At 40.6% G+C, this 10,741-nt stretch overlaps 1 protein-coding gene across 1 annotated transcript; it reads right to left on the bottom strand.

Moving 5' to 3' along the window:
• Window positions 1-204: 204 nt before the first annotated feature.
• atp5mg.L (ATP synthase membrane subunit g L homeolog) lies at window positions 205-4,850 on the bottom strand. The gene is given in 3 exon segments (NM_001093722.2): window positions 205-369; window positions 1,023-1,183; window positions 4,718-4,850. Coding segments are annotated over 3 exon segments (324 nt in total). The 5' UTR covers window positions 4,782-4,850; the 3' UTR covers window positions 205-270.
• Window positions 4,851-10,741: the final 5,891 nt, after the last annotated feature.

A 10,741-nucleotide genomic window follows, 5' to 3' on the forward strand; every position in this document is an offset into this window, starting at 1 on the left:
TGTGATTTAATTACCAAAAAAATTCACCATTAAATTGGTCAATACCAGTGACTCATATTACTTAGAAATTTTCAGAACTCATCTGACAGAAAGGGGTAAAACTTTCACAATGATATAATAAAGCCACCTAGAACAAGAAAACAAGATCCTTTACGATTGACAAAATAAATGGGATAATGAATGAAGTGACGATGAGGAAGAAGAACTTCTATATTGTTTATTAAATCCATGATGTCATTATCACAATAGTGGAAGTGGGAAAACAGAGACTCAAACATTGTATCCCACAAGGCCACCTTTTCCGATGCACTCCCCAATATAAAACCACATAAGGACCTCTGTAGCTACCAGACCATTTCGCAGGGTCTCCTGTTGAGACAAGATTGAGGAAAATTAGGTTTGGCATGTATGAAAAGTGCCAGACACAAACAAAAATGTGTAAACTATTCTGAATTTATCCATGGCTCCTGTTAAGTTTTGGACCTTCCTATCCAAACTTCAGTGCACAAAATTGCCCCTAAGATGATGATTTCAACAGGATCGTCCAGTGATACAATCATAGAGCAAAGTCTAAATTGCTGCTGTTCATTGCAAGGAGGCAGCATCAACAGAACAGGCACATAAGGTCATCAGCAAATATAAACATAATATCAATTAATTTTCAAATAAAATGTGTTACATGGCACTGAAATACAGAATATGCAAATATGAACCTGGAAAAGGGATGCACCATATTCACTATTTTGGATTTAGCAGAATCCCTGAATCCTTTGTGAAAGATTCAGCTGAATACCGAACCAAATCAGAACATTCATTTGCATATGCAAATCAGTGAGAGGGAGGGAAAAAGGAGGCAAGACTTTTTTTTTCTACTTTCTTGTTTTGTGATGAAGAGTCACATGATTTTAAGGATTCGGATTCTGTTTGGCCAGGCACAAGGATTCGGCTAAATCCTGCTAAAAACGGACTAAAAATCCAGTTCTATTCATTGATGAAGAAATCATCCCTCCCTTATTTCTTACCCGGACAGTGAGCTCAGACAAGCGGCCTCTTTGAAAAGACTTGGCCAGACCCTTTATGCTCTCAATGGCTTTTGGGATCTCTGCAGGACTTGGAGGGGCGAGCTCAACTCTGGCATAGTACCAAAAAGTAGCAAGTCGTGGACGGGAGTAACCAACAGCAGCTGTAAGACAATTTTTTTTACATTTTACAAATCATGCATCTATTCAATCCATCTATTCACTTGCTTTATAATATAAATAGCAACACAAAAGTTCAAGCACTGAGAGTTGGTTATTCAGGACCTTATGCTGACTCAGATGCTCAAGTACCATCTTCAGCCCCACAGTCCTCTCTGTATAGCTGGAATCAATCAGAAGTGAGAATACATTGTGCCTATGGCTAATGCAACAAGGGACTGATTCTCACCAAACATCCAAATATGCATTTTGGTGCTGAAAGCCACTCAATGTGCCTTCACCCAGGCCAGTCTGGTGCATACACATGAAAGGGCCGATGAGAGTGCAAGGGATGATTATTCGCAGAGAATCAGCCCCATGTGGCAGTACAGCTGCCATACTTTTTTCAATCCTTTTTAAATCCCCTTTAAGAGTAACTACATTATTCTGTATGCCTTCTTGCGTTTGGGTAATGCTTTCTTACTCTGCTAAAATGTCATGTTCTAGAAAAAAAACAAAACCACAACATTTTTTTGTATAGTATACTTGAATATAGGCTAGAACTAGAAACAATTCTTCTGGTTTCCTAAGCCAGGTCTAGCTTGCTTGTCATGCTCCCTCACGCATGGCTCCAGACTTCTTAATAAAAATCTTAAATAAAAAAAAAATAAAAAAATTATATCCATCTATCTATCTCAAATTAGGTTTATATCACTACAAAGAGTGGGATTTTTAAATAATTCTGGTTAAGAGCAGCTGCTCATTCACGTGATCTAGACTTTATGGTCATACAGATACTCTCCTTTTCAAGGGTGACCTCTATTACTTTACACCCTTGTAACCCATTTTGTTGTGTATTTACCAGCAACTGGTTTAGGCAACAGTCATCTGAACCCATTCATTTTGAAGCAAGATAATCGTTACTTATGTGTACTTATGCCACAAGCACTAACCCAGCATTGTCTATACCGCAGGTTGATTATTCATCAATTTGGAGGTGATTTACTTACATATGTATATGTGTGTGTATGTCTAACTATTTGAAAAAGCAACCAGGATTTGGTGTGAAAATATATGTTTATAGATTTCTGTTCCCTGGTTCTGACCACTGAAACAGTGCAGCAAAAGTCAATTCTCTTCCAGGTCTGTTAATCAACTGTTTAATGGGATCCTGTTATCGGAAAACATGTTTTTTTTCAATACTAACTACAGATACAGGTATGGGATAGATGATCTGGAAACCCAATATCCAAGATGCTCTGAAATATGACATAGCCTTTACTACAGTGTAGACTTAAAGGTGATGTAAAGGCCAATAAATAAAATCCCATTTTTACTTTCTTTAATGAAAAATCTATCTCCAATATACTTTAATTAAAAAATGTGTACTGTTTTTATAATAAACCTGGCTGTATCCCCCCCTTCATTTACTTGCTGCAGATGGGAAACCTCAGACAGTCCCTAACTACTCTGCAGGGAATAAATCATACTTTCAAATGGCAGGGGGAGTCCCCCCACCTTACTTCCCAGAACTCGAACAGCTTTGTTTGTTTCCCTGTAGAGCAGCCGACGACTGTGTACAGATTTGTATTCGTAGACCCAATGCAGTCTGCATATTCTGATTATTAATCAGTCTTGCTGTATCAGCTTCTATGGCAGATATTATTTGATTTGTGCCGTTTTGATAATTTACGACGATCTCTAAACTTAAAGGGATCCTGTCATCGGAAAACATGTTTTTTTCAAAACACATCAGTTAATAGTGCTACTCCAGCAGAATTCTGCACTGAAATCCATCTCTCAAAGGAGCAGATTTTTTTATATTTAATTTTGAAATCTGACATGGGGCTAGAAATTTTGTCAATTTCCCAGCTGCCCCTGGTCACGTGACTTGTGCCTGCACTTTAGGAGAGAAATTCTTTCTGGCAGGCTGCTGTTTTTCCTTCTCAATGTAACTGAATATGGGTTATTACTATTAGATCTACCAGGCAGCTGTTATGTTGTGTTAGGGAGCTGTTATCTGGTTACCTTCCCATTGTTCTGTTGTTTGGCTGCTGGGGGGGGGGGAGGGAGGGGGGTGATATCACTCCAACTTGCAGTACAGTAGTAAAGAGTGATTGAAGTTCATCAGAGCACAAGTCACATGACTTGGGGCAGCTGGGAAATTGACAATATGTCTAGCCCCATGTCAGATTTCAAAATTGAATATGAAAAAAATCTGTTTGCTCTTTTGAGAAATGGATTTCAGTGCAGATTCTGCTGGAGTAGCACTATTAACTGATTCATTTTGAAAAAATGTTTTTTCCCATGACAGTATCCCTTTAACCTCCCAACTGAAGCTCAGACCACACTGAGTATATGGGTAGTCTTGGTATTGCAAAGATGTAACAAAGTTACAAGATGATGACCCCCTGTGGCCAACTTTGAAAGCATAATAAATCATGTTTTATTAGGCTCTTTTGCAGTAAGTTCATGTTTATATTTAGACTTCACTTCCCCTTTTAAAGGATATTTATCCAAATTACAGACTACAAGAAAGTCAGTTACACTCCAGTCAAAATGCCCATTTCCACAATGTTATACACCTATAAAGAAGGAGAACACAGTAGAGTGCAATGCATTGTGGGAATTGGAAGCTCAGCAGGAGGAGAGCTTGCTACTGCTCTACTGTATTAGTATTAATTGCAATCAGGACAATTAAAGTCTTTTTAAAGGGGTGGTTCACCTTGAAGTTAACTTTTAGTATGTTATAGAATGGCCAATTCTAAGAAACTTTACAAATGATCCTTATTTTCTTTTTTTGTCCTCCGACTCTTTCCAGCCTTCAAATAGGGGTCACTGACCCCATCTAAAAAACAAATCACTCCTTAACTCTACAAATTGATTGTTACTACTTTTTAATACTCATTGTTCTACTCGGGCTCTCTCCTATTCATATTCCAGTCCTTTATTCAAATCAGTGCATGGTTGCTAGGGGAATTTGGACCCTAGCAATCCAATTGCTTAAATTGCAAAATGGATAGCTGCAGAATAAAAAGCTAAATAACTTAAAAAAAACAAATAAAAGCCAATTGCGACTTGTCTCAGAATATCACTCACTGCATCATACTACAAGCGAACTGAAATGTTTACAGGCAGATATTGCTTTCAGTAGCAATTCGATTAGGAAGACAGGTGCCATGTCAGCAACCTTGTATTTTGAAGACAGAAATGAGGAGGATGGTTTCCATATTGTGGCTGGGGAATCAGTACTGGGGACTTGGATTTCAGTTCTCTTTAATTAATGAACACTTTTTTATTATTTGGAGAGAGTAAAAGCAGCATAAATGCTGATTTAAACACCAGTCTCATCGCACTCGGAAACTGACAGCGGGAATGAAAGGGGCAGCGACCCGACTACCAAATACACCAGAAATGAAATAGCCGCAAATATTGCATTAATTACGGTACAGTTTCCAAGATTACCACATTACGACCATGCCTCATGCAGAACAGGAACAAATACAATGTGTATATAGTCAATAGGACAAAGTTCTTACCGCCAACAAGCTGAGGAGTCTTTGTGGTTACGGCCTTTACAAGCCTCTGAGCTGCCTGAGCCATGATGAAAGTGTAAGGCCTGCAGCAGATCCCGTCGTAGAAATGGATGACTGACCTCCTTCAGCCGGGTACGAGAGACAAGACTATTGCAAATAGCGCCGCCCAATGTCACCCTCCCAGAGCAAACGAGATTAAACTACTGCTGTAAAGACCGCCCGAGCCAATCAATGTGAAGAGGATTTGACAGCAATAGAATCATCCAGCTAATAGCTACAGAGTTCCTGTCAGCGTGACCTATCACAGGAGGGGCGGGTGTCAAACGCTATTTCCGCGCAGCTTCTGATTTGCTGTGGCATTGCGGAAGAGTTTTGATTGGCAGACACCGAGTGAAAACGAGTGTGAGTAATACAACATAGAGCGGTTCTCAATGTCACCTTCTGGTTCACCTTCCTAGAGGCTTTCTCATACATTAACCTAGGCTAATGGGTGAGAAAGCTATATTCGGGTGCTACATGTAACAGTTTGCAAGGGTACTGATAAATATCGTGATATGGATCTGTAATTGTAAGAAGTAAATAGTTTGTCACGTTGGCGCTTACGTTCATTTACTAACATGTTTGCGTCATTGCGCCACTGTGAAATCGCACAGCCAAACCAATAAAATGCTATCAGTCTTAAAGGAGAACTAAAGCTGAACCATACCTCCCAACTGTCCCTTTTTTGGAGGGACAGTCCCTCTTTTGACAGCTCAACCCGCAGTCCCTCATTTGTACTGGAAAAACCCTCCTTTCTCTGCACTGAACAGCCAGTTTCTCACTTAATTGGATTTTAGCAGAAAGCCCAGAACAGCTAACAGGTGCAAATAAGATACTTTGTAACAATTTTGAGACACAAAAACACAGTTTAGATAAGGAGAAATATTTTCAAACTTTCATAACCCGCCAAATTTTGTAAAACAAACATGGTAATTAGGGGGTGTGGCCACATAAAGAGGTGTGGTCAAAAAATTGCTGCGCTACGTGTGGAAAAAAAATTTTTGTCCCTCTTTTTACTTCCAAAATGTTGGGAGGTATGGAAAGAAGTAGGTAGAGATGTACATTATGTTTTGTGCTTCTGTACCAGCCCAATGCAACCACAGCCCTTTAGCAGTAAAAATCTGTATCTCCAAAGATGCCCCAGTAGCTCCCCATCTTCTTTTCTGCTGATTCACTGCACATGCTCTGTGCTGCTGTCACTAAATGAGCTTAGGGACCCACTCACATTATGCAGTACACATAGAATAGAAATGTCACAATATAAGGCTGATTAGTAATTAATATGAATAATTACTACATGGCAGCACAGAAACCAGTGCAACTAGCATCAGAAATTAATAATCAGCCCTGTAGCATCATCTTATATTACAGGCCAACCTCATTTTCTGCTTGATCATTTGCGACAACCCCTAAGTTATCTTCTCAACAGTTGCTCAGAGCCCACTGACACTTTCCAAGATGGTGACCCTCTGTGACAAGTTTGAAGTCCTGGATCATTGCTGCTATTGGGAAGTTGAAGCTTTATGCTGGTGCAATAAGTTCAGTATATAAAATATAGAATTTTTAACTATATTCATTTTTAGGATTTAGTTCTCTTTTAATAACAAAGCACTGGTTGTAAATTAATTGAAGGAATTTAGTACCTCTGTTATTTAATTATATTGTAGTGGCATATTCTGCAGACATTACACCTCATTCTCAGCAGTGGACATTGTAGTCTAAATTCCTAACCCTTACCAGTCTTACTATGGTCAATTTTAAAAGGAACCAATTAATCGTGTGTTAGATGTCGGGGTATCCATTAATAAGAAAAAAGAATTAAGCCTTATGTCAATGTAATTAATGAGTGGGAAACAAGAATACACAAGGAGGCAGTTTTTTCCCCCATGAACAGTGGCAACCTTTGTTTTAATTAATGGGGGGTTTAAGAAAGTTAATGGTCAGATTTACAGAAACAGAAGACGGATGTGGCAAAAACCAGCTAGTTGCAGAATACAGCTCTTTTTTTTCCCACTGATGTCCTAAAAAAACAAACACCTTTGTCAGCACTGGGTGGGTGTCATGTTGGCAGCGGCGTAAATACCGGGGGAGCAGGGGGTGCAATTGGGCCAGGGCACCCCCGCAGGGCCCCCCGGCAGTCACACTGGTTGGAGTCGGCTGCAGCGCCACACGGACGAGGGTGGGGGCGGGGCCTGGCTGCACGGCCTGCACCAGGGCCCGCCCCCACCTAGTTCCGTCACTGCATGTTTGCACCACAATGCAAACTGCACTGTTGTTCTTTTATGGGCAGTTCCTCTATAACCCTGTGGAGTTAAATAGAAACCCATTTATGGGCCCTAACAGACTGGTTACATAGGAAAGGTGGGTTGAAAAAAGACAGAAGTCCATCAGTTTCAACCCCTGCAAATGAACCTCAGTGCACAGATATACACATTCTTATACAGACCTAAACACTCTTAAAGATCTAAACACTCACTTGTATAACTATGTATACCAATATCTATACTCATGGGCGATCCTGGCCCCTCCGCCGCCTGAGGCAGCAGCAGTTGCTGCCGCCCCCCCCTCCCCTTACCTTTTTGCACCTGAGGGGGTCCAGGGGGGTCCACAAGAGCCGAATTTCCGGTTTGAAAAATGGAAATTCGGCTCTTAAAGTAACAAGAGGCGGCATTTTTGCTGCCCCTGGTACCGAGTGGGGTGCTGCCGCCTGAGACGACAGCCTCAACTCGCCTCATTGGCGAAGCACCCCTGTCTATACCAACTGTAGATCTTAAAGTGGACCTGTCACCCGGACATAAAAATCTGTATAATAAAAGTCCTTTTCAAATTAAACATGAAATACAATTTCTATTTTTTTTTAATTAAAGCATTCATACCTGGTGTAAACTCATTTAAAAATATCAGCAGTCAATCAAATATTGTTTGCCCCTCCTCTATGCCTTTGGCATAGAGGCGGGGCAAGCAAGTTACTTTAACTTTCCATTCAGCACTTCCTAGATGTCACTGCTCTCTACACATGTTCTCTTCACCATTTAATAGTGTAGCCAGTACATGGGGATGGACATCAGGTTCCCCATTCTGGTGCACAAACAAGATTCTGAGATGATGCAATGCTTGCCTTAATAACAGTGTCCACAAAATGGCTCCTGCCTGCTTGCTACAATTATGAGTTCCCAGACTAAAGGAAACCAGATTCAAATAATTTATACAGTGTAATTAAAGTTCATTTTGCTAGACTTATGTGATAAAATAGGATTTTGAATAATTTTCTAAAGGCTTTAATAAAATTTGCCATCACAACATCACTGCCCTCGCTGTGAAGAACTATGTTGTTTCAAATTAAAGTTCTGTTCCTCTAGTCTATGCTGTCATCCAACTGGCGGGCCGCGACCCCCCATATGAAGGTCTGCCTGCTACGACTGCTTACCTTGTGTAGGCTTTAAAGGGGTTGTTCACCTTTCGACACTTTTTTCTGTTCATTTGGTTTCAAAGATAGTTCACCAGAAATAATGACTTTTTAGAATCACTTTCTAGTTTCAATGCGAGATTGTTTTTCAAATATTAAAATGTAAAGTTAAAGAGGAACTCCGGCTTTCAAAGCAAAATTTTATAAAGAGGCCCACATAAGCACTGCATATCTTGACAGCGCTATATAAATAAATGATAATGAAATAAATTATGATAACACAGAAAACACTAATATACCAATCACTGTTATCGGTTTCTTCAAAAAGTATGAATAAATGCCATTTTCTATGCTGAAATCCAGCTGTTTAACAGTTCTTCTCATTCTGCATCATTTGAAATCCTGGCAGGGAAGGAGGGACCAAAACACTGATGTTACAAATTGTAACAACTTCTCCCCAGTTTACAGACAGCATGCAGGAACTACATTACCCAAAATGCATTACAGTGTGATCTGTTCCTTATCGCAATCATATGTGCAGGGAATTGTGGCGTTTGGAGGATGCAGGCTGAGGACAGCTGGCTGCTGATACAAAGTAACAGTAGTCAGATAGCTCAGCAAAGTAGCCAGAGAGATCAGAAGGACAGCAGGGGGTTAGACTTAGGGAACTAACTGTTCCATACCATTACAAATTATGAAAAGTCAGCATATTTTTTTAATTGATGTATATTGCAAAGTTGCTTGCAAATATGTCAGAGACACTGCTGAAAAATGACTTAATCAATTTAAATGTTGCTAAATTTTAATAGTTTAGTCTGCACCTGAATTACTAAACTGCCAGATTCAAACACCAGAGACAGGAACATTAAATGTTAAACTTTGTAAAAAAGGATGTAAAGTAACTGAAAAGTCTTTATTTCTGGTGAGATATTCAGAGTGCCATACTCTGCCTTTCCTATGCTTCTTGTGTGTGCCATACTCTGCCTGCCCTATGCTCTGTGTGTGTGTGCCATATTTTGCCTGCCCTATGCGTGCCATATTCTGCCTACCTTTTGCTCCCTGTGTGTGCCATACTCTGCCTGCCCTATGCTCCATGTGTGTGCCAAACTCGGTCTGCCCTATGCTCCCTGTGTGTGCCATACTCTGCCTGCCCTATGCTCCACGTGTGTGCCCTATGCTCCCTGTGTGTGCCATACTCTGCCTGCCTTATGCTCCCTGTGTGTGCCATAATCTGCCTGCCCTATGCTCCCTGTGTGTGCTGTACTCTGCCTGCCCTATGCTCCCTGTGTGTGCCATACTCTGCCTGCCCTATGCTCCACGTGTGTGCCCTATGCTCCCTGTGTGTGCCATACTCTGCCTGCCTTATGCTCCCTGTGTGTGCCATACTCTGTCTACTCTATGCTCCCTGTGTGTGCTGTACTCTGCCTGTCCTATGCTCCCTGTGTGTGCCATACTCTGTCTGCCATACTCTGCAGGCCCTATGCTCCATGTGTATGCCATACTCTGTCTGCCATACTCTGCAGGCCCTATGCTCCCTGTGTGTGCCATACTCTGCCTGCTCTATGCTCATTGTGTGTGCCATACTCTGCTTGCCCTATGCTCCCTGTATGTGCCCTATGCTACATGTGTGATGTGAGCTGCCAGGATTTGGTCTGGGGGTTTGTTAGCATTGGGAAATTGTTGCTAGGGGCCCTTGAGGTGTTTAATCACCTACAGTGGAGGACAAGGCATGTGGATTTAAGGGTATTTATTAATATGACTAAAATTGTTGACATGAGGGATGAGCGATATCCTTGCAGTGAGCACCATCTATTACTATTTTTGGTATGCTACCACCATTAATGTGGATATGGTCTTATAGCAATACTGACACTAAAAAATGATTATTCAAAATATTAATGTACATAACAAGTTACCTATAACTTATGTTGATCATTTTTCATGGATAGCTGTGCTTTTGTAAATAATTGTTACTTGAAGTTCTTAAACCTGACTGTTTTGCCAACCTGACTGTCCCTTCTCAACCTGTCAGAGTTTTTAATGCGAACAGACTACTGAAGCTCAAATATGGCAGCCCCCTCATAGAGGAACATAGGGGATCAGATGGGTAATGTAAAAGCATCTGCAAATACTTTTATGGCAAAATTATAAATAGCATGCAAAGATAATGTTAAGATAGATGTAAAAAATGGTAAATTTCTGGTGTCCGTGTTTGTTTAAAAGTTCTTGTGGTAACATGGGTGTGGTTTAAAATGGGTGTGGTTTAAAAAGGGTAGTGGTCCACCACATAGGCCAGAAAAATATCCAGCCTTTGGTACCATAGAAGTTACCATAGCAGTTAGACAGCACTGCTCTAGCCTAAAGGGGTGGCCTCTGGTGTGTTGATCTGTTCTATGAGGAAAAAGATTGCCACCATAATGTCCTGTAATGTACTTGTAAGGAATAATCATGTCTCTGTGCAAATGCCCTTTCTCTAGAGAAAACAACCCAAACTATGTCTACCCTCATAGTTTCAATCCTCCATCCCTTTTACCAGTTCAGTTGTACTCTCTCCAGGGTATGTGAAGGCAAAAAAAAAATAA

This window comes from Xenopus laevis, chromosome 7L (assembly GCF_017654675.1).
Source record: "Xenopus laevis strain J_2021 chromosome 7L, Xenopus_laevis_v10.1, whole genome shotgun sequence".
Lineage (NCBI taxonomy): Eukaryota > Metazoa > Chordata > Amphibia > Anura > Pipidae > Xenopus > Xenopus laevis.